The sequence below is a fragment of the Pinus tabuliformis genome, chromosome 1_2 (genome assembly GCF_031772625.1).
Source record: "Pinus tabuliformis cultivar Carrire ecotype Pingquan chromosome 1_2, CPIR1, whole genome shotgun sequence".
Taxonomy (NCBI): Eukaryota; Viridiplantae; Streptophyta; class Pinopsida; order Pinales; family Pinaceae; genus Pinus; species Pinus tabuliformis.
The window spans coordinates 320,734,543-320,759,071 of NC_142298.1; the positions used below are offsets into that span (position 1 = coordinate 320,734,543).

The following is a 24,529-nucleotide window of genomic DNA, read 5'->3' on the forward strand; positions in this document are numbered from 1 at the left end:
TCTCTCCCCGTTAAACTTATCCACCCTCCATGCTTGGCATATTTGTCCTTGCCATAGCAACTTGTCTTTCAAGAAGTCTCTTGAAAGGTCAAGAGTACATTCATTTTTCCCATAGTCTTTCACCCCTTTAATAATTATGTTTGCTGCCCTATTTTGTCTTTCCTTGCCTTCAATATCTTGCATGTTGTCAACTTGAATATTTGTTTCTCCTTCCTTATTAGCAGAATTGCTAATAACTTGAGCCCAAGGCTTGGAAACTTTGGTGGAATCTCCTTTCGTTTCTTCTCTTGATTTCTCATCATGGTTGTTTATTTGGGCAATCATTTTCCCTTTATCCTGGGATGATTTTGCATTCACCACCTTTGTACTTTCCACTACAAATGTCTTTATGTTTTTCACATCCACCTTCATGTGTTGCCATTATGTCTTCCCTATCAAGAGAGCTTCTTGTAGCAATGTCACTTGTTCTTCTAAAACTTTATTACTTTCTACAAAAGCATTGTTCTCAGTTGTTATTATATGAATTGTATAATCTATTTCCTGCCCTTTAGCTTCTAAAACCTCCAACCTTCGTTTTGCATTTAACAATTCTTTCACATAAAGATCAAATGACCAAGTGAGAGATGTGGATGTGGGACTATATAAGGCAAAATCATCAATTACTTTTCGTCTAGACTTGTTGCCACGTGCTTGTAGAGGAGACTTGTTTGAGAGCTTTTTGCGAACAGCTCTAGTACTTTTCTTTCTAGACCGTTTTTTCCTTGTTTGTTCCCATTTTAGACGGGCTATTCTTCATTTTAAAATGCCCCGATATTGTTTGGCATTGACCCAAACCCACTTCCCAGCATTGGCAGATGAGGCAATTTTCACTTGTCCTAAATCATTTGTCTCTGCATGTTCTGAAATTTCTTGTTCCTTTGTCATGTTTGAAGGCATTTGTCGTCCAACCTGTTTCGAGAAATATGTAGGTCTATAAAATGCCAAGATTACTTTGCACTGCTCCCTGTTGTTCAGGTTATCGCTACTCCTTGCTCGCTGCTCGATACTTCTGTTGCATAAAAGCTCCCTGCTCTCACACTGCTCACTGTTCACTGCTCGCTGTTAATTAAAAATGATTTACAGGTCAAAAGCCATTCCAATCCATTCCATGATCATTGCGAGAGCCTTAATCACTATCTAGCGAGAAATTCCTTTTATTTTAAGATCCACTTGTATGGTCGAGGGTTTGAAGCTGCCACCGCGGATTCTTCATCCAATCAACATAAAATTCTGCAATAGTCGAACCGGACCGCTTCTTCACTTGGGTGCTTCTTCCCACTTATCGTTCGCCAAATATCATTCAAAATCTCGCTCGCCTTCTCCCTTTCGCTTTCACTGATTCCAAATACATAATGGGGACACCAATGTGTTGAATATTCTGAAGCCAATGCATTCAACTGAAGCAGAAAACAAGCATGGTAAAATTACATCCCGTGTAATGTAGTGCCGATTCGTGATGGGGAAAGACGAGCATGATATAAATCCACCAGTGAAACTTATGAACATAATGTTTGTGCCAGCTTAAACATCTAGATTCTAGAAACAATGTTTTTGAAGCTGCTGAAAAGGGATACATGAAACATAAAAATCAAACAATCAGATTTTAAACATGAAATAGTTTATGAAATAAGAATAATGGACAACATTAAACCCAACGCAATGTTGCAGATAATGTTTTGCTTAGCTAGCGTGAATTTTCAGGGAATACATTCAAAATTACCCTCTACCTTCCCCTACCGCTCATATGCTTTCTCTTCGTTATCTCTTTCATTACCGCCATGATACAAGTCATTGCAGCATCAAATTCAGGTTGTTTTTTCCTGGAAAATAACGAGATTCCTGTTCAATACGTCATATCTTACTTAAGAGCATTTCCACTATGACAAGGGTCTCAAGGAAATTATCCATGCTATCATTGGTCATAGCTGTAAAATGATTGAGCGGATCCAAAGAGCCATATGCTAGACCAAAAGCAAACCTTGATGACAAGAAAACGATTACTTTTAGCATCAGTTAAAATTACTTGAGTACCATTTTTCAGGGGCAGCAATGATGCTTTCCCTTTAATTTTCACCAAAGAATGGCAGACAGGCATAACTTCCTGGACCTACAAAATGAAAATGGAGCATGATGGAGAATAGGACCTTTCACTTCCAACAAATCAATAATTCGGGTGAAGCTTCAGTTACATGCGGGTCTCCCAGTTAAAAATCGAAATATAGAGTTCCTCTCCTATTTCATCAGGCAATATGTGTATCTTTCTGTGTAGAATCAAAGACATGACATCAAAAGTTTCGATTATTTACTCGGGCATTGCACAATAAGCTACAACCAAAATTAGACAAACATGACATGGAAAGGAAAAACATTCTGATGCATGCTACCAGAGACTAGGTAAAGGTGAAATTCCAAATACTAACAAAATTTCAGAGCATAAAATAATAAATATGATTTCCGAAAAAGCATTTTAACTCTCTGTTCTCGCCTTCTTTGCAAAAGCACAATTGTGAGTAGATACACCATCCAAGAATTTGTCTTCTGTTAAATATGGCAAAAAACGTTGATGTCTTCCTTGATTTTTCAGTGTTCCATTTTCATCTGCTAACATAGGATCTTGAAGAGTTTCCTCCTGAATAGGACCACTTTGATGATTTGATTGCAAAGCTTTTGGTTCCAAATTTAGCATCTTCAATATTTCTTTTAATTGCTGCCAGACGAGATTTAATTTTCCATCTTATTCCTAATGCTTCAGCTTGCTCTGCAAAGAGCAATTTGGATAGAGAAGACTTGCATATCTGTTCATATATATCATAGCTTGCTGCTGCAATTGTGCCTCCAGCATATAATAGTGTGTTTAAGGGGTTCTGAGATGATAAACAATCACTGCTCACTGACATTGTCTTTTCCATTTTATGAAGAAATTCGGCTGCAACTTGCTCATTACGAAAATGAATGACTGCAGAGCTCTCATCCAAGAAGAAAATTCCAGTGATGGAGGATGTTGTTCCCAGGACACCAGACACTAAGCCTCTCATATCACTGCAATTGTATCCAGTTTGAAAGCCCCAAACAAGCACTAGATTATTGGATACAAGCTTTGGACGGTTACGACCTCGAACCATAGGTCTAGACTCTGTTGCATCCCCTCCTGTGGTTAAGTCAAGAACGACACAATTGATCCAGCCAAGATAAAGTAGATTCACATATTTCTGAAGTTGAACAGCCATAGCTAAATCAGTTGGTGAATGAATTTTGGTAAACTCAATGTCCAAATGATTACAAGCCTGTGCAAATATGCATCCGGTCATGAAAGCATCATATCCTGCTTCATGCTTTGCACAAGAATCCCCATCTGTGTACCTGTAGCATTATTTCAACCAACCCACAAATTTCAGGATTACAGAGGAAATATAGACATTGACATCAACACAGAAGGTTGAACCGTAGAAACATATAGCATTCATTAAAATTGACAGCATTTTCAAACTGATCAGAACTGCAAAAAGCATACCTTTGTAATTCAGTCGGAACAACAACCTTCACACTAGAATTTGTGATAACATTGAGAGTTTCCGAAGTACAAGCAATGCCTCCACACATGTGGGTGAAAGCAAGTGATAGACTTGTGCTCTTGTTTTTCATCAAATATTGTAAGGTCGGTGCTGACTTAAGAAGGTACTTTGTATCAATAATGTACGGAAACTGTTTGTGGAGAGAAGCAGCAAATTCAACCACAGTTTCTGGCAAGGGAGTAATAAATTTGCTATGGATATGAGCAAAATCTGTAAAATTAGGAACCGTCAGTGATTGCCATAAGTAGAGAGTAGAGTACAGTAATTATTAATGTGGAACAAAATCCCACCACGGGGATATGCCACTGTGGTAAATAGAATGCAATACATTGCATAGATAACAACAATCCAGAGAGGGTGCACATTACATGACACTGATATCAATGGTGATGTAAGTACTGGAGTGAGGGAAGATGCTATAACATCAGCCCAGGGACTTGCACCCCAAAGCCAGCTTCTCGATTGGCAAAGAATTTAGTGCATGCAATGCCTCATAAACCACCACTGTCTTGCAATTGTTATCCATGTGAAATTATTCGCAACACACATACACACACACACAAAAAAATGGCAATAGTAGAACGCCACCCAATACATATATCTTCTAGTGTACAGATTGTTGTTTCAGAATTCAATACCTAACAGGCAGTTGTGACCAATAATAACCTTTCCTGCAGAAGCAATCAAATCAATGACATGGCGAAAGCCTATTGCTTGTTCCACGTCAGACTCCAATGCCAAGCGTCGCTCTTCATCGATCTCTCTCTGTACAATAAAAGTCCAAAAAGTAGGTTGAGTTTTACAAAAGCAATATGAGCTCAAGATTGTGATGTTACACACATAAAGAGAGAGAGAGAGAGAGAGAGAGAGAGAGAGAGTATTACCATCAATACTTCTCTATCCTCTTCCGAGGATGTAAATACCACTTGCTTTTCTATGGCTCCAGTTCTACCAACTGTTTCGACATACACAAGATCCTTGAAATGCCTTCTTAGTGCCTGTAGACATCAAACTTTCAAAATATTGGGAACAATTTCATCTAAGCTTGCAGTAAATGGGTCCATTAAACACTGGAATTGCATGGAAACAGATAAGGATCCAGATATGCATATTCTGGATCTTTTGAACAGTTATAATATGGACATAGGAAAATGGCATATAACATTAAACACACATGCATACATAATCAGAAAAAAGAATAAATCAGAAACACAAAAAATTCAGATTCCAAGAATCAAAACCATTCATAACTTTGAAAATATAACCAATACAGACATGCACATAAGGTTTATATACCAATTTCATGCATATTGTCAATATGTAGAAGAGTTCAAGGCATATTGTCTCATTCTGCAAATGCTTCTTTCTAATGATGATGATGTGAGACATACATTTATCTTCCTATTTTGCTAGATGAATTTCTCCAACCATATAAATTGCTTACTTCGGTTGTCCTTCTATGCCTCCAATTAAGATGCCATGAGCTACTTCCCTTCTATCCTGTACTATGACTGCTTCAACCATATAGACTTATACTTCGGCTATCCTTCCATGCCTCTATGATGATGTCATCTCAATCTTTGCTATAAGACATCCTATCATACTTGTGATGCTTTCTATCACAACTGCTATCTTCTTTAAACTGAAAAGAACTAAGTATATAATGTTATCTCAGTCATAGTAGAGGTCTTTTACTTCCTCCTCCTTTGACTTCTTATTTTCAGGTTCTTCTACTTCTTCGGTGACATGGGCTTCATTCCTTTCCTTTCTCTTCTTGTTGTCCTTCTTGAGTTTAGGACAATTCCTTTTGAAATGTCCATATTCATTACATCCATAGCATTGAATCTTTGACATATCGATCTTCTTTTGAAATCCTTTTCGAGGCTTCCCTTTCTTCTTTGCCACATCTGAAAATGCTTGAGTTTGTTCACTTGATCCAACATCGTTCTTCGCCTTCAATCTAGTTTCTTCAATCTTGCATAATGACCATAGATCACTGAATGGGGTGGTTTCCTTCTTTCCATAGATACTTGATACAAAATTGCCTCATTCATCAGGTAGTGCATTGAGCACAATGGTGGTCATTCACGATCAGACATTAGTTCTCCTAGTTCTTGTAGTTCATATCCTATTTGAGATACCCTCAAAAGGTATGAGGCTACCCCTTCTTCCTTTGATACCTTCATATTGTATAATTCGGTTCTTAATGATATAATTTCTCCTGCAGAGCTTACAGAGAAAAATTCTACAAGCTTTTCATAAATTTCTTTCGTTGTCTTCAACTTTGCTACATAAGGGATGAGAGAATCCTTTATTGACTCTATGAGGATCCTTTGAGCCCTTATCTCTCCTTTCATGTATTTTGATAGTGTTTGAAATTGCTCTTGAGGAGGTTTGGTGATTGACCCTGTGACATATTCACTAACTTCATTCTCTATGAAGATCAAATCTATTCTCTTCTTCCATGCAAGGTAATTTGATGACCCAACCAGTTTGTTGTTCTCCTTCCCGAAAGAAGTCAATGTAGATTGAGACATAAAATATAAAATACTTGTCAAGTGAAGATCTCCTTTAATGATGATATCTTCAACTTGATGCCTTCTTGATGATGCTAACTATTGAAGATGTTTTCTTGATGATGATTTCTTCCTTGATGACCTTCTTTCTTCAAGTATGCTTGAGATGTGATCCTTTCTTCAATGAGAGGGAGATCGCCTTGATTTCTTTGATTATGATGGCAATGCTTCTTCTTCCTTCCTTTGGATGATAATGTAGAATGTGGAGACTTCCCAAGGTGCTTCAAATGTAGAGTCTGTTTTTCTTTGAGTGGAGGTAGGGTCCTTTAGGTCTTCTTCTTCTTCAAAGTGGTGTTCCTTATAGATGATGTGATCTTTGTGATGAGATGAATGGTCCTCTTTAATGCTTCTTAGTTTTCCTTGATGATCTCCTTGTGCTTGGCCCTTATGTATTCTTCTTCAAATGTATGATCTTCAAGTTGTGTTTCCTTGTCACCATAGCTCTGATACCATGTTGAGACTTTTAGGGGCAGCTAGAATAGGGTGATTTCTCTTACTTTGATAATGGCTTGTGATGTTCTTTTACTTAACTTGATGTACTTGTAGTTAGCTTCTTCTTTTACTTGATTATTATTATGTTCTTATCATCAAACAACTACCAAACAATGAAGATCAATGAGACAAGAAGACACAAAATGTAGGCTGCTAGTCAGGGCCAAAACCTCTCCTCTTAAGAGGGAAACCCACAAGAATTCTTCTCTTCTTATAGAATTTTCAAATGATGAATTCCAACATCTATGAATCTTGACAAAGACTCCTCCAAGACCAAGTCAAACCTCTTCTTGATGAACTTGCTTCTCACAAAGTCAACCCAAGTCAAACTTGCCTTCTAGCTGTTGTAACTTTCTCCTTCGACCAAAATTATTGGACCTGCAATTTCAGCCATTATGACAACACGCTAGCTTGAACGTGTGAGGGAAATATGGTAGAATAGGTCTATTTTCTTCTTTGTTGGAGGATCTCCTTTCTCCTTAGCAACTTGGCCTTCAAACTGATTATTTTGAGTCCCAAACTTCAGCTCCTAATGGTGACTGCAATTTTTTTCCTTGTTGCAATAGGTCCGATGCCCTAATTTGCACGTGTGAAGGATGATGGCCCAAAAACAGTCCTCCAAAAACTTTTCTCTTCCTTCCTTGGTTTCTCCTTTTACTTCGCTTGTTTTTTCTTGTCTTTTTTGTCTTTGTACAAACTACTTGGATACTCCTTAAGTGAGGTCAAGTTCTCCTTATATATAGGCTTCTTATGGAGGTCGAGTAGCCCTCATGAGGTCGGCTTGTCATCCCTTGAAGGCCGACTTGTTGCAGCTAGGCCAACTTGATCTTGGAGGATCTTTTTTGACTCAATTTGACTTACATAAATTTTCTTTACATGATACAAAGTGCCCAATGGGGTCTTTCATATATGACAATGACTCAATTGACTTCTTGACTCTATGACAAACCCTAGAAGCACTCAATGGGTGCTTGACCTACAAATAAAATTGACCTTGAGCATGAAACCCATGCTACAAAAACAATGTTTTTTCTTTCTTTTTACAATATACAAGAATCAAGAGTACATTTCATATTTATGACGATTGAACCTAGTAACAGACTTCAACACTCCCTCCTAACTAGAGAGGTATTCATAATGCATACAAGGTACTTGGACATTCTCATATCGAAGAATTCTCAAAAGAAGATTCGAATTGGTAAGTCATCTCATAAGCTATTATTTCAGCTTATCTCATTGCATCTCATCATACCAACCAACATTGTCACATAGCAAGGCCTTGAATAACAGCGCTATCTCTCCACAAGATAAGAGCACAATGTTGGTGGGACAATGACTTATAAACACCATCATCATTGTCTCTTAAGGCACATACCTCATCCGGATGTTCAGAAGGTATGTCCTTCTAGGACCATTCTTGTCTTGGAGTAACACATCCTCAAGGAATTTCCTCTTCAACTACTCTTACCTATTGGATGGCGTACCTCATCCTCAAAGAGTATCAAAAACTAGACGCTTAGCCAATCCTTCATTCTTTCTTCATGAAGAAGACAAGAGTGATGTGTCTATCTCTCCCTCTCAACTAGGGAGGATCTACCCATTCCTATAAAAGGAACATACCCAAGCTCCCTCTTAACTAAGGGCTTGTTATCAACAACAACTGTTTGCTCTTCGGTGGAGGTCATGATACTATCAGTTGCGTGTAAGGCTCCTCCTTTCGGCATCATGTCATGAACTTCAACTTCTTCATCTAGAACTTCTTCGTAGGGAATCAGCCATCTTCTCCATCACTTCCCTTCAATGAAATATAGTGTTGGAACAATAGTCATGCCATCCTTCTCTTCATCGGGAAGTGATCTTCTAGTCCACATCTGGCTCTTCTTAATACATCTACCTCTTCCAAGTCATGCTTCTTTCAGGATCTTCCATCCAATCTCATGAGTACTAGTTGTAGGTGACATTCTACAACCCTCTTTCAGTAGCCCTATTACAACCCAACCAGATGCTTACTCAAAAATCAACATAAACATTAAATCAAAGTTACCTCTTTACAATGGCCTTTTGTCATGACATCATCTTCTAGCAGCATCAACATCCTGCACATGTATGAATCCATCTCCAAGACATTCATTACCAAGGTTCTCCTTTTCTAGCATACATATCAGGATCTTCATACCTTCTTTATGGAGATGTCACAGCTAATCCTTCTTGTTATCAGGTGTTGATCACTCTTATCTTTTCTTACGTGACTATAGATACATCTTTTATGAACTCTTCCTTCACCTTCTTCGCATATGGCTTCCTCGAGATCTTCCATGTATAGCTCCTTCATCATAGGAACCATAGTTGCCAACCCCCACCTCATATTCTTCATGAGATCTGTTATGAAACCAGCTCAAGAAAAGATAGAAAAGATAAATCCACGCCTTAGAATTCAGCCTCTTCGAGGGGGCAACCTCCTTTACATTACATAAATGAACAATTCTTGGATGATACAAATGACAAAACCTCCTTTCTATATATAGGAGTCTAAGGAGTCACAATATAATCCAGCCGACCTAACAATAATAATATAAAGCCACAAAAATAACAATAGAGGGATTCTATGGGGCACAGAAATAACAATATGGGGGTAATAGGGGCACAACAATATAAATAGGGGGTATAACTACAATAGTAATGGGGTAATCACTAGTATTATAGGGACCCAACATGCCCCTCTCCTTCAAAAAAGTGTTGTCCTCAACGCTTGAGCAGTTCTGGATACTTCTGCATAAAATTCTCATCCTCCCATGTGGAATCTTCAGCGGATAAGTTCTTCCACTTGATAAGATACTCTGAAATTGATCGATTTCGTAGCTGTCGAGTTCTTGTTTCTGTGATTGCTTCCGGTTCCAATATAATTTTTCCTTCCTCGTCAAGTTCTGGCAATATTGTTTGAATTGGGAGCTTGTCACCTATAACCTTCTTTAAACATGAAACATGGAAAACTGGGTGCAATCGAGAAGCTGCAGGAAGCTCCAATTTGTATGCCATAGTACCAATCTTTTCCAACACCTTGTACGGACCATAATACTTTGGTGATAATTTATTATCCTTCTTAGCTTGCTTTAGGGACATTTGCTTATATGGTTGTAGCCGTAGGAATACCCAATCACCTACATCAAAACTTCTTTCACTGCGATGTTGATCTGCCTGTTGTTTCATTCTATTTTGTGCCAACACGAGGTTATCCTTTAAGAGTTGGAGGACTTGTTGTTGATGTTCGATGTGATGTTCCACTGCCTGAACCTTAGAATTTTCTCTTAAATATGATGTGATGGATGGTGGTTGATACCCATAAAGTGCCATAAATGGGGTCATTTTTGTTGCTGTATGGAAGGAAGTGTTATACCACCATTCAGCTAGAGGCAACCATTTGACCCATTGTGTCTGTTTATCAGATACAAAGCAACGAAGATATCCTTCCAAACATTTGTTTACTATCTCAGTTTGCCCATCAGATTGAGGATGATAAGATGAGCTATGAGCTAACTGAGTACCAAGACAAGAAAATAATTCTGTCCAAAAATTTCCAGTGAAAATGGGATCTCTGTCACTTACAATAATCTTTGGGTTTCCATGTAGCTTTTGAACTGTTTCCATAAATGCAGTAGAAACTGTACTGGCTTTAAATGGATGTGATAATGCACAAAAGTGTGCATACTTGGTAAGTCTGTCAACTACCACCATGATGACACTCTTTCCCTCAGACTTGGGTAAACCTGTGATAAAATCCATTGAAACCTCCTCCCAACGTTGGCTTGGAATGGATAAAGGTTGTAATAGACCTGGTGTCTTAATTGTTTCAACTTTATTTTGCTGGCAAACCAAACATTCCGCCACAAACTTTTGAATATCTGATTTAAGGCCATCCCAAAAAAATTCCTTCTTAACCCTGTGGTAAGTTTTTAAAAATCCTGAGTGCCCTCCTAAGGGAGAAGTGTGCAATTCCATAAGAATCTTTTGTTTTAGCTGGGAATTCTTACAGAGGTATAAGCGATCTTTGTACCATAACGAATCATTTTGCCAGCTAAATGTATCAGAAGTACTGGAATCTTGTTGTAGCTTTTGAATAAGTGCCCACACTTCTTCATCGTTCTTCCATTCCTCCCTTGCTTCGTTTATCCAATCTGGTTGGATAATAGAAATGGCACACAACAATGCTTCCACATCCTCATCCTTTCTTGAGAGTGCATCTGCCACCACATTTTGCTTCCCTTTTTTGTAGATGATTTCAAAGTCATAACCCAACATCTTTGTGACCCACTTTTGTTGCTCTTCAGAGGATAATCTTTGTTCTAAAAAGTATTTAAGGCTATCATGATCCGTTTTTACCTTGAAGTGTCTTCCCATTAGGTAGGGTCGCCATTTCTTAAGTGCATGGAGTATTGCCAACATTTCCTTCTCATAAATAGCTTTGTTTAAAAACTTTCCCTTGATTGGACGACTTTCAAAAGCAATGGGTCTTTCATCTTGCATTAGAACAGCACCAATTCCATTTCCTGAAGCATCACATTCCACAATAAAGGTTTTTGTGAAGTCTGGCGTAGCTAAGACCGGTGCTTGGCACATTGCCTCTTTAAGATGTTCAAAGGCCTTTGTTGCTTCCGAAGTCCATGAAAATGAATCTTTCTTCAATAATGTTGTTAGAGGTGCTGCTATTCTCCCATAATTCTTAACAAACTTGCGATAATACCCTGTCAACCCAAGAAATCCTCGCAGATGCTTTATGGATGTGGGGATTTTCCATTCCTTAATGGCTTTAATTTTGCTAGGGTCTACCTTAACTCCTTCATGAGATACAATATGACCCAAATATTCCACCTCCTGGACTCCAAAGAAACATTTGGATCTTTTTGCATATAATTGTTTCTCCTCCAATAGTTGTAGCACCCTGTCAACATGTTCAACATGATCCTTCCAAGACTTGCTGTAGATTAGTATATCATCAAAAAATACTAACACAAATTTTCTAAGGAATGGTTTGAAAATTGAATTCATCAAACCTTGAAATGTTGAAGGTGCATTGGTAAGGCCAAAAGGCATGACCAAAAATTCATAATGACCCTCATGAGTTCTAAATGCTGTTTTCGGAATGTCTTCAATCTTCATTCTAATTTGATGATATCCTGAACGAAGATCCAACTTGGTGAAGTAAATTGATCCATGCAATTCATCCAGTAATTCATCAATAACAGGAATGGGGAACTTATCTTTAATAGTGAGCTTGTTGAGCTCCCTATAATCTGGACACATGCGCCATGATCCATCCTTCTTGTGCACCAATACTACTGGAGCTGAGAAAGAACTTTGACTCGGTTGAATTATACCAGCCTCTAGCATTTCTGCAACCATACGTTCAATTTCACTTTTTTGGACATATGGATATCTGTACGGCCTGATGTTTGGAGGAACACTTCCTGGAATCAGATGAATAGCATGATCATGATCACGCATAGGTGGGAGACCTTTGGGAGTCTCAAATACCTTGGAATGATTGTCCAGGACTTTTTGGAGATCTGGAGAAATAGATGATTCCAATGTGGAAACATCTAGCGAACATAATTGTGCAATTACACCTCTTTGCTCCTTTTTTAGAAGCTTTGTCATGCCATTAGAGCTGATTATCTTTCCTGGTTTCCCTGCAATACCCCTTAATTCAACTTCCTTTCCTTCCACAGAAAATTTCATGAAAAGTTCTTGAAAATTAAAAGCTATTGTACCCAAGGATTGTAGCCATTGGACTCCTAGTACAACATCAGCACCTCCCATTGGAATGGAAAGCATTGGGCTAGTCAATACATATTCTCCCATGGATAGCTTGATATTATGGCACTTTCCAGAACAATTTATTGTTCCTCCATTTGCAATCATCACTTGACACTCTGGTGCTGGATATAGGAAGCAATTCAATTCTTTTGCTACCCTACAATGAATAAAATTGTGGGTGCTTCCTGAATCAATCAACACTATTACCTTTTTCTTCTTGATTTGTCCTTCTATCTTGATGGTTTGAGGAGTGGTAATTCCTGCCAATGCATTACAAGATATGGTCGGATTTATTTGTTCTTCATCTAGGCTTTGTTCCTGGAATATATCCTCTTCTTTTGACCTTTCTTGCTCCTTTTCTTCTTCCTCTTCACAATCTATGTAGAATAATTTCTTCTCAGCACACTTATGACCTTTTGTGTATTTGCTATCACAATTGTAACAAAGCCCTTTTGCTCTTTTTTCTTCCAATTGTTGTGGTGTCAACCTTGTAGGTTGTGGAAGACTATGGGCAACAACACTTCCGTCTTTATAGTTGTGAATGGTATGCTTCCTAGTTGCCATAATTTTGCTTTCCATTTTTCTTGCTAACCTGAATGCCTTCTCTAATGAATCAGGTTCCCAAAGGCGCACATCATGTTGGATATTATCCTTTAAAGACCCTATGAACACATCAATCCTATGCTCCTCTGGAATATCTTTTACCCTTATGTTCAATTTTTGGAACTCCTCAATGTGCTCCATTATTGAACCCTTTTGTTTGAGACTTATCAATTGGCTAAAAAAAGTGTTGCTTTTTGTATCCTCATAATGTGCTATCAATTCTTCCGTAAAAATTGCCCAAGTGATAAATTGTTTACGAGAACAAAGCCATTGATACCATACAAACTGATTTGGTTCCAAATATAAAGTTGCCATACGTACCTTTTGTGTGTTTTGCACATTATTGAGATCGAAGAATTGCTCCATTTGTAATATCCATGTGGCGGGATCCTTGCCATCAAACTTCCTCATATCGATTTTTGGAACATGGTGAGTCTTCGATCCAACATTAGAGTCTATGGAATCATGATTAACATTTCTTTTGTTCTCATCATGAGTTTCCTTTACTACCTTTTCACCATTAGTGACCCTTTCTTGTAGCAACTTTTTCAATTCATCCATCTTATCATCCATGCCATCAATTTTAGCGTCCATGCCATCCATCTTAGCTTCCATGCCATCCATCTTAGCTTCCATGCCCTTTATCTTAGATTCCACGCCATTTATCTTAGATTCCACGCCACTTATCTTAGCTTCTGTTAGCTTTTGTGAGCGTGACATTTGTTGCACTTGTTCTTGTAATTTTGATATATCATGTAGCATTTCTTCCTCTTCTTCATGAGTCATGCTAGAGCTTTCAGGTTCCTTACTAGGTGTTTGCATTTTCTTTCCTCGGGGCATCAGTTACCGATAATAATGCTTTACTATGCCCTTTGAATTCCGTTAAACCAAGCTTACACCAAAATTTAAAAAAAAAAACTATACACCTTTTTTCACTTTATAGAAGCCTGATATTGAATCTGATGTATCTCTGTAATTTCAGATCATCCAGTTCTGAAATTGCTATCTGTAGTAGCCTTCTGCGTCCTCTTTCCAATGCCACAAGTCTGAGCCAAATTGGATTCTCCAAGGAAGAGTTATGTGAAATCTCCCACAGTGACTTGCTTTTAGACTGGTTCCGTAGATCGAACTTGTACGACATACCACGAGTCACTGTTTCAACCTTTGAATCTGAAACTCACCCACAAGAAACTACAATCCGTCCTCTTTCTGTACCTTTTTACGAAATTTCAATCCGATCCTCAGAGAGAGAGTTATGACGATTTTCCCCAGGTCACCTGTTTTGAATGTAATTCAGGAGTCTGCAAAAAGGCCAAATTCCTCAGATCATATCTCCGAAAATATCACGCGAAAAGCTCTGAAATTCGGACCCGAAGTTCAGCGCCAATTCTTCTCAAATGGGTTTTTTTTGCAACTTCTGAAACGTCACAGAAAAAAAGTTATAGCGAAAATGCCACGATGACCTATTTGGAGCAGCGAAACCCTAGAATCCAAAGCTCTGATACCAAATGTTATGAAACCAGCTCAAGAAAAGATAGAAAAGATAAATCCACGCCTTAGAATTCAGCCTCTTCGAGGGGGCAACCTCCTTTACATTACATAAATGAACAATTCTTGGATGATACAAATGACAAAACCTCCTTTCTATATATAGGAGTCTAAGGAGTCACAATATAATCCAGCCGACCTAACAATAATAATATAAAGCCACAAAAATAACAATAGAGGGATTCTATGGGGCACAGAAATAACAATATGGGGGTAATAGGGGCACAACAATATAAATAGGGGGTATAACTACAATAGTAATGGGGTAATCACTAGTATTATAGGGACCCAACAAGGTCATTATGTTGATTCCATCTTGTCAATATGTAGAAGATTTCAAGGCATATTGTCTACATGCCTTCATGTATCTTTCTAAAGGAAGATTTTTCATCATGTTCATGAGATAGAGCATTCTACCCATTCTATTTGCAACCATAGCATGACATGAATTTATCTATTTATTACCAAATATATACATACCTCTTTCTTCATGTGGCCATCTAGACTTACTTTAGGTAGCTTCCTTTCCTTGCTTGAAGATGAAAATCCAACCAATTTAACATGCTACACATCTTTCTCATCATACCATCATCCTTCTAAACTATGGATCCCACACAAGGTGGAATGTAGACTATCTGTGAGACAATTCTTCTAAGTAGAGGTGAACCTTTTAACAAAGATTCCAATGGAGGATCTTGATGATCCTCATTCTATAAATGCTTCTTTCTAATGATGATGATGTGAGACAGACCTTTATCTTCCTATTTTGCTAGATGACTTTCTCCACCATATAAACTGCTTACTTCGGTTGTCCTTCTATGCTTCCAATGAAGATGCCATGAGCTACTTCCCTTCTATCATGTACTATGACTACTTCAACCATATAGACTTCTACTTCGGCTATCCTTCCATGCCTCTATGATGATGTCATCTCAATCTTTGCTATAATGCATCCTATCATACTTGTGATGCTTTCTATCATAATTGTTATCTTCTATAAACTGAAAACAGCTAATTATATAATGTTATCTCAGTCATAGTAGAAGTCTTTTACTTCCTCCTTCTTTGACTTCTTTTCAGGTTCTTCTACTTCTTCGATGACATAGGCTTCATTCCTTTCCTTTCTCTTCTTGTTGTCCTTCTTGAAGTGCCCATATTCATTACATCCATAGCAATGACATGTCAATCTTGTTTTGAAGTCCTTTTTTAGACTTCCCTTCCTTCTTTGCCATAGCTACAAATGCTTGAGTTCGTTCAGTTGATCCGACATCGTTCTTTGCCTTTAATCTAGTTTCTTCAACCTTGCATAATAACCATAGATCATTGAATGGGTGGTTTCCTTCTTCCGATAGATACTTGATAGAAAGTTGCCCCATTCATCAAGTAGTGCATTGAGCACAATGGTGGTCATTTCACAATCAAACATTAGTTCTCCTAGTTCTTGTAGTTGATCTCTTATTTGAGATACCCTCATAAGGTATTAGGCTACCCTTGCTTCCTTTGATAGCTTCATCTTGTATAACTCGGTTCTTAATGATATAATTTCTCCTACAGTGCTTATAGAGAACAATTCTACCAACTTTTCATAGATTTCTTTCAATGTCTTCAACTTTGCTACATAAGGGATGAGAGAATCCTTTATTAACTCGATGAGGATCCTTTGAGCCCTTATCTCTCCTTTCATGTATTTTGATAGTGATTGAGATTGCTCTTGAGGAGGTTAGATGATTGATCTCGTGACATATTCACTAACTTCATTCTCTATGAGGATCAAATCTATTATCTTCTTCCATGCAAGGTAATTTGATGACCCAACCAGTTTGTTGTTCTCCTTCCCGAAAGAAGTCAATGTAGATTGAGACATAAAATATAAAATACTTACTTGTCAAGTGAAGATGCTCCTTTAATGACAATATCTTCAACTTGATGCCTTCTTGATGATGTTGACTATTGAAGATGTTTTTTTGATGACCTTCTTCCTTCAAGTATGCTTGAGATGTGATCCTTTTTCAACGAGAGGGAGATCACCTTGGTTTCTTTGATGATGATAGTAATGCGTATTCTTTCTTCCTTTGGATGATAATGTAGAATGTGGAGACTTCCCAAGGTGCTTCAAATGTAGAGTCCTTTCTTTGAGTGGAAGTAGGGTCCTTTAGGTCTTAATTCTTCTTCGAAGTGGTGTTCCTTATAGATGATGTGATCCTTCTAATAAGATGAATGGTCCTCCTTAATGCTTCTTAGTTTTCCTTGATGATCTCCTTATGCTTGGCCCTTGTGTATTCTTCTTCAAATGTATGATCTTCAAGCTGTGTTTCCTTCTTGTCGTCACCGTAGCTCTGATACCATGTTGAGAAATGTTAATTTTAGGTTAACATGTTCTTTGCTTAGTGCAGTTACTTCAGAATTCAATATTAGCTAATATACCAATCCATTTCATTTCCATTAGCAGTCACATGAAACATTATCACATTGACAGTAATTGAAGAAAGAACATAAATGATAGATGCAGAAGACAAGCCAAGAAAAGAGAACACAAGGATATGGCTCAAGCTAGGGAAAAACACCAAGATGGGGAAAACCCTTGATGGAATCTTCTTATTATTAATATCAAATGTTCAACAAAGAGAGAGTACAATAGCTTAAAGTCAAAATGACTTGCCAATTTGAAGGTCCAATATCATTGCCCTAGATAAGTAGATGGCCCAATCAAAGACTGCAATTATGGCATTCTGTCATCAGTGATCAGATGGTACCTTCTGAGCTAGTGGCATGCAACTGATGAAGCTTGGTCTGGTTAGGGCTTCTTGTAAATCATTGTTGTCCCACCCAACTGTTCCAAAACTCCTCATTTCAGTCATGAACTTCCTTGGCATACATGATGGTGCCCTTCGCTACCTCTAAGGGTTGATTTGTACCATTGTTAGTCATCTCGACCTCCTTATCTATGCTTGTGTATGCATGCGGCCCTTTCTGAAGCAACAAGTCTAACGTGCGGCTTTATCAGGAGGGAGTCTCTACCTCACATTGTCCACAAGTCCGCCCACAAATTCGGCCTACCTTTCTGTTCTTCAAATCAGACCTGCAATGACAAATTTACCCATACAAAGAGACTAGAATTCTCCTCAAGACCAACAGTTTTCCTATCTGAAACATGTTAGCCCTGTTGCAGAAGAATAATCCAAAACAATACAGCCCTCCGTCTTCCTTCAAGAGTTCGCCTACCTCAGACATACATTGCAGCCCTTAGATAATACAAATGAGGTTGGAGGACACCTCTATATATACAAATTGGTGAGGGTCAAGAGACATGACATTTGGGATTTATGACCCTGTTACCCACCATTTTATGGGTGATATCCCTAGAAGAAAAAAATTCTCCAAGATGGTCCTCAGCCAGCGGCCATCAGCTAGCTCATTGTGCCACTTTCTCCGCTGCCTAAGCCAGCCATGTGGTTCCTCGCTCATCTGTCTAAAGAGAAAAAATTAAATTCTAATCTAGGAAATTGAAACTATTCTATTGAAATGAAATTAAACACTCATCTAATGAAATGGAATTAGACTAATCTAATGTTTGTCAATTTAAACTAATCTAATGGTTAATTTTCATCCCAATGAAATCACACCATGAAAAGAGACACAACCACACAAGAAGACGAGTGGCTCCCGCTGTGTAGGGTGGGATGCATAGGAGACTCTCCTAGCTCCCAAGAAATTACAATGCTTTGTTAGGTGATGATATCCCTTATGAATAAAGGGAGGAAGAGATTATTTTATGAAGTTACAATGGTGGTAAAATGGTGGTTTTACAAAGAGTACAAGATGAGGTTACTTCCATGTGCTTTGAATCTTCAAATTGATCAAATTTGGGCAACAGCTCCCCTTGTAAAATCAATGACCAGCTAAAAGCCAGCAACTGAATTAGTGTAGAGTGTGCCCAAAATGCTTTTGGGACACCCAAGTTGTTAGTACATAAAAACCCAAAATCACCAAGTGAAAATAGTATAATTAAAACTATGGATTCCTACACTGTTTAGCTAAGGAAAAGCCAAGATACTTGGCCGTTTCTTAGCTAATTTGACTGTTGTTATCATAGCAGCCTATTTAGCCTTAACAAATGCTATATAAATCAATAAAGCTCTTGTCAATAAAACCAAGAATGTGCATGAGAAATTTTAGAACTCCAAATGAGGAAAGAAGATAAAGTTAGGGGCCTTTCAAGGCACTTGGAGGCGCTTGATGCCAAGTGGGAATAATGCATTTTTGATGCAAGAAGATGGATGCTCCAACTGTGGAGGTCCAAGTAAGTTAGAGTAGAGTAGTAAATGAATAAGTCCACTTGGAAATTAGTTGCAGCACTTTGCTTTTGGTTTGGTTTGATGCTCATGCACAGTGAGATTTTGGGGTTCTCACATCCTCCCGTGTGGAGCACGTGTCCCACAGTTGGAGCCAGATGTTAGTACAGGTTGTATCTGAGTTCTATAAAGGAGGTGGAATATTTTTAAGCTCATTATTTGATTGATCTGGTTGGCATAGTAGAATTTGGGTTAGATGTAGTAGAATGTTGAAGGCCTTATATCTTCTAAGTTCAGAACCTGCAAATGTTGAAAATGGCATTACAATATCGAGCATTTTTGTAGAGGTGTTGCAATATTTATCGACAAAAGGTATAACTAAAAGGAAGATCAGTGAGTACAACACTATTCTTGTTTACAAATGTGTCAGCAATAAACTCTTCATGATATCAGTGTTGGAACTGCAATCATTTATCAATATTACTCCGTTAAGAATCAACCTATCTGCCATTATACATGCTCGAAAAGAGATCCATTTTTATTCTCCTGAAGATATTAAGGGGAGCATGTTTTTGTCTCTGCGACTTCGGGACTTGTTCACCAACTTGTTGGGCAGTGTGTATTGAAATTAGCAAGAAAAGTGATACCTTGATTTGTGCCTTAATTCAAGGAATCAAAGTAGAGTTCATTTTTGTGGATGGTCGACTTCCTAAAATTTAGGAATTTCCCTAAAAATTAGAAGTGCATGAAGCAGTTAATTGATGTGTTGAAATTGAAGGTCCAGTTCTTGATTTTCTTAAATTGGGAACTAAAAGCTTAAGTGGAGTTATGTCAAAATTGGCAACTAGGGCCAAACTCCATGTGGGTCTACTTATCCATGGCAGCTGATATTTTTTTGGATTCCTCTTGTCGAGAGGTGTAGGATTGATCTAAAGATCATCCGATTCCGACATGTATTCATGGAGATATGAATTTATTTGTGTTATGGGACAATTCGTCAAGGTTGGCCAGCAACCAAATTGCCCCCACTTGTGCTCAAAGTTTTAGTATAAAAAGAGGTGGCTTGTTAGTCATTTGGACACACACACTCTTGTGATCTCTCTTCATTCTGTTTTGGGTTTGATGAAGATGAGATCTAGAGAGAGTGCCCTAGGTGATACGCTGCCCTATGGAGAAGCCTTATCACAGCCTATGATGAAGTCTAATCCTAAACGCTGTCATGAAGTCTATCTTAAACGCTGTCATGAAGTCTAATGCTAAACGTTGTCATGAAGTCTATCCTAAACGTTGTCATGAAGTCTAATGCTAAACGTTGTCATGAAGTCTATCCTAAACGCTGTCATGAAGAACGCTATCATGAAGTCTAATCCTAAACGCTGTCATGAAGTCTAATGCTAAACACTGTCATGGAGGATCTATCCTACCCTAGCCGCAGTAAGGAAGTAATCTCAGTCACCTAGCCGCAGCACTTAAGGCAGCAAGAAGGGACACTTATATATACAGCCATTATACGCTGTCCTCAAGTATCATGAAGAGTGCTAACCTATGTCACAGGGTTCGCCGAACTTGAACCTTGAGGTTCGAAATTCGGCGAATCTCAAAAAAAAATTGTCGAACCTGAAGGCGAACCCCATTCAAATTCGAACCCCATTCAAATTGAATCGAATTCGAACCTCAACGCAAACCTGAAGGCGAATTTAATCGAATTTGGAGAAAAAAAAAATGGGGTTCAATCTTAGGGTTCGTAGGTTTTATTTCACTGTTTAGCAAAAAAACCATGGGCACACAATGGTTTTCAGCAACCCTGTTCCCGCCAATTTTTTTTGTTTATAAACCATGCCGCTGAAAGGATTTTCCACAAGCTAAACAGTGAATTTCCACTATCGACTCTCGAGCAGAGTGTGCAGTGTGAATTTCTGAGTGCCGTGAGGATCGATCTGAGTGTGACTCGTGCATCTTGCAAACTTGTGCAGCCGAGCGAGTGTGAGTCGTGACTCGTGACTGTGCAGTGTGTGCGTCTTGCAAACTGGAAGGCTAGCAGCCTACGCCCGACCGGCGGCACCGTGCGACTCCGACTCGCGAGCTGTAAACTTGTAAGTAACGTAACCCTGTTCTTTGTGGCACAATTTCTGTATTCTGAATGATGAATTAAATATAATTTTCAGTAAAAACTAGGCAAAAGAAATCACGGCTCAAGATTTCAGAGTCAAATTCCCTAGTTTTTTTGTAGCATGTAACTGGTAGTTACAAATTTGTAATAAAACCTTGTGCTTTTCCTACGTGGCATTAGTATGTGCTTTATCGCATCCTCGATATATAACCCTGTCGCGATATTTATACATAACCTCCAACGCGTGGATTGTGTATAACCTCCACATTGCCCTTTGATATGTAACCTAAGCATGCTTTGAATAAACCCTATCGCATGCATTGCATGTAATCTTTCAATGGTTTCCATATCTCTTTTTTGATATACCTTTCGCAATCCTACGTTGGCATACAACCTTTCAATGTGACTATTATATTTCATAATATCATTCGAAGTGGTTTTTGACTTCCAACGTAGCGTAACTCATAGCTATCATCGCAGTCGTTTGGCACAAGCTTTATCACAGTTTTGATATATTAACTCTAATATATAACCTTCCTCGTTTGCTGGTTGTTCACCTTAAATCAATTTGGTATTCACTCATCGCACTTTTCCATCGCATTAGTCACAGTTTGATTTTGAGAGGATGCGATGTTATTATACTCTACGATTGTGCTTTTGCAGAGGCAGTACTTTTAGTAGTAGGGGGAGCCTGGTTTGCTTCTCTACAATGCCTTCCAACGTAGCTTGATATCCTTCAACGTAGCTTGTTAAGGTATTACTTTAATGCAATTGTGTTGCCACCTTTGTAACGCATTGTTCCCACAACTCATTGCAATATCATTTTTCCAATTATTGCTTTGCAGTGTTTATTATGGAGACCACATGCCTTGCATAGTTTCCAACACACTTTAATGTATCCTTTGCAATCACTTTAATGTGTTTGTTATTTCTCAACACACTACAATATTTGATATCTCTTTGAAGCATTTGATATATCTCTCCAACACATTTGATTCATGACTTTTGGTAGCAAATAATATAAAACCTCCTCTCGCAATGTTTTGGTTATAGTCCTTCAACGCCCTTTAGTTTGCTTGTTTTTCCAATGTTGCTTTGCATTCAATATATCCTTTTCATTGGCTCAACGTAGCGGCACATCCTCTTATATCAAAAGATTCAGAACATTTTTAGCGATCCTTGCTTGGATAGTCTTGTTTTGCAACATGAGTTTGGGAAAATATAAGCCAAGTATTCTGAGTTTCATAAGTTCCTCCTTTCTTTTGCAATGCATTGAGGATTTTATTCTGCTTTTGGTAAATCCCTATTTAAAAATTAAAATAACCACCAATAATCACAGATCCTATTGTACAACTGTAGTGTTGCATCTATTTCTGGAGAAAAATAATTGAGCATTAAACTAAATTATGCCAGAAAGATTTGTTGATTTTAATCCAGCTGCCTTTTACTCGTTCTGTTTCAAACTTGCATTTTTAAAGCATTCTATTTGGATATTTAAATACTATTATTCTAAGTATTGCTTTGACCAACTACAAATTTGCATGAAGCTCAAATATATTCGAAGAGTATGTCATATATATACATACATACATATATATATATATATATATATTGAAAAATATGTATAGTCGAACCTAATGTCGAACCTCATATGAACCTGATCGGAAAATTCGAATTCGAATCGAACTTAATCGTTGTCGAACTCGAATTCGAACCCGAACCGTGTGACAGAGGTGCTAACTATAGCCTAGCTTCTTTGCTAGGCTGCAATCCATAGCAAGCACCTAAGGCTGGTAAGAGTATTGTAGTGCAGTGATGGTGCAGTATGGTGTATGGGCAGCATGGTGCAGTGAGGTGCATGGAGCAGCATGGTGCAGTATGGTGTATGGGCAGCATGGTGCAGTAAGGTGCATGGAGCAGCATGGTGCAGTATGGTGTATGGGCGGCATGGTGCAGTAAGGTGCATGGAGCAGCATGGTGCAGTAAGATGCATGAAGCAGCATGATGAATGGTGCAGCATAGTGCACAGTGACAGTGGTGCAGGACAATGATGCATAGTGCAGCATGATGATGAAGAGCAGTATGTTGGGTACAACATGATGAGGTACAGCTCAGTGATGGTGCAGCATGGTGCAGCACAGTGATGATGGACGTGGTGATGGTGCAACATGGTGCAGCACAATGATGATGGACGTGGTGATGGTGCAGCATGGTGCAGCACAGTGATGATGGACATGGCGATGGTGCAGCATGGTGCAGCACAGTGATGATGGACGTGGTGATGGTATAGCACAGTGATGATGGACATCGTGATGGTGCAGCACAGTGATGATGGATGTGGCGATGGTGCAGCACAATGATGATGGACATGGTATGATGGTGCAACATGGTGCAGCACAGTGATAGGTATAGTGAGGTGATGGAATCACTTGTGTTCTGATCAGCTACCTCATGTGACATCTTCTTAGAGAAGATCTCTGCTCTTATTTTGACAAGTCAAAGTGTTGACCTCTGATGTATATGTACTATCTCTCTCTCTCTGTTGAACTATTGTAGAACATAAGAAGAATTGATCAAGGGTTTCCCCACATTGGGGTTTGTCCCTGGCTGGCGCCACATCTTGTGTCCTCTTGTCTTGGCTTGTTTTTTGTGATTTATGTGTATGTTCTATCTGCATTTTACTATCATGCTAAATGTGATTGCTAGTCTGGAATTGATATTGAGCTAAATGGAAAAATTAAAATAAATTACTCTAAGCATAGAACATATTAAAAATTAACATGGTATCAGAGTTGAGGTGAAGACAAAGCCCAAGCAAGAGTGAAAGGGCAATCACCGAAGATAGTTGAGAAAGGACAAAAGGATCAATGGATTCCTCATCCCTCTTCTAATTCACCAAGGGTGAAGTTGAAGCAAAGAATATTATCATAATGGCACAGCGGAAGTTTCTGATGGCCTACCAAACACTTCAATGGGAAGTCCGGATCTAAGGGTGGAAGGAAAGGCAGATTCCTTGTTTGTAATGAGTTCGCCCATTATGTGAAGGAGTGTCCGAGGTAGGGACACATCACTTGATGATCGGAGGAATGACAAGTAATGCAGGTCATCAAGGAAATAGTCGAGTCTTCAAAGAAAGCAAGGAACCCTAAGTATGAAGAATCAAATGTTGTTTCTAATAAGATAAAGAAGTGTTATCTTATATTGGCCCTCTCCTTCAAACCCTTTGGGAATCTGGCTTGTTGATTGTAGTGCTTCAAGGCACTTCATCAGATGGAAGGGTTCTCTCTAATTTGGTAGAGATGGAAACAATCGTGGGATTATACTTGGAGTCGATGCCACCTATCCCGAAAAGGGTGTAGAGAATGTTACCCCTCAATTGAATGAGGGTAACTCGATTCATTTACAAGAATCTCTTTTATGTACCTGATCACAAGAACTACCTGGTGTCCATTTCAGCAATGGAATTCAAAGGTTTTAGGGAGGCAT

The 24,529-nt window shown here is 38.5% G+C and overlaps 1 protein-coding gene across 2 annotated transcripts in view; it reads right to left on the bottom strand.

Annotated features, from left to right (window-relative positions):
* Positions 1-2,182: 2,182 nt before the first annotated feature.
* The window catches only part of AHG2 (Polynucleotidyl transferase, ribonuclease H-like superfamily protein), a 271,334-nt gene continuing 248,987 nt past the window's right edge, over positions 2,183-24,529 (bottom strand). The window contains exons 4-8 of one of the 2 annotated variants that reach the window (XR_016252485.1): positions 4,496-4,609; positions 4,250-4,376; positions 3,551-3,821; positions 2,525-3,399; positions 2,183-2,300 (exon numbers count right to left, since the gene is read on the bottom strand). Coding sequence is in view for 1 of the 2 variants with exons in the window: in XM_089395136.1 (XP_089251262.1) it covers positions 2,634-3,399; positions 3,551-3,821; positions 4,250-4,376; positions 4,496-4,609 (1,278 nt within the window). In the remaining variant the exon portion in view is untranslated. Of the gene's footprint in view, positions 3,400-3,550; positions 3,822-4,249; positions 4,377-4,495; positions 4,610-24,529 lie in introns of both variants that reach the window. The other variant, XM_089395136.1, reaches the window with a different exon arrangement.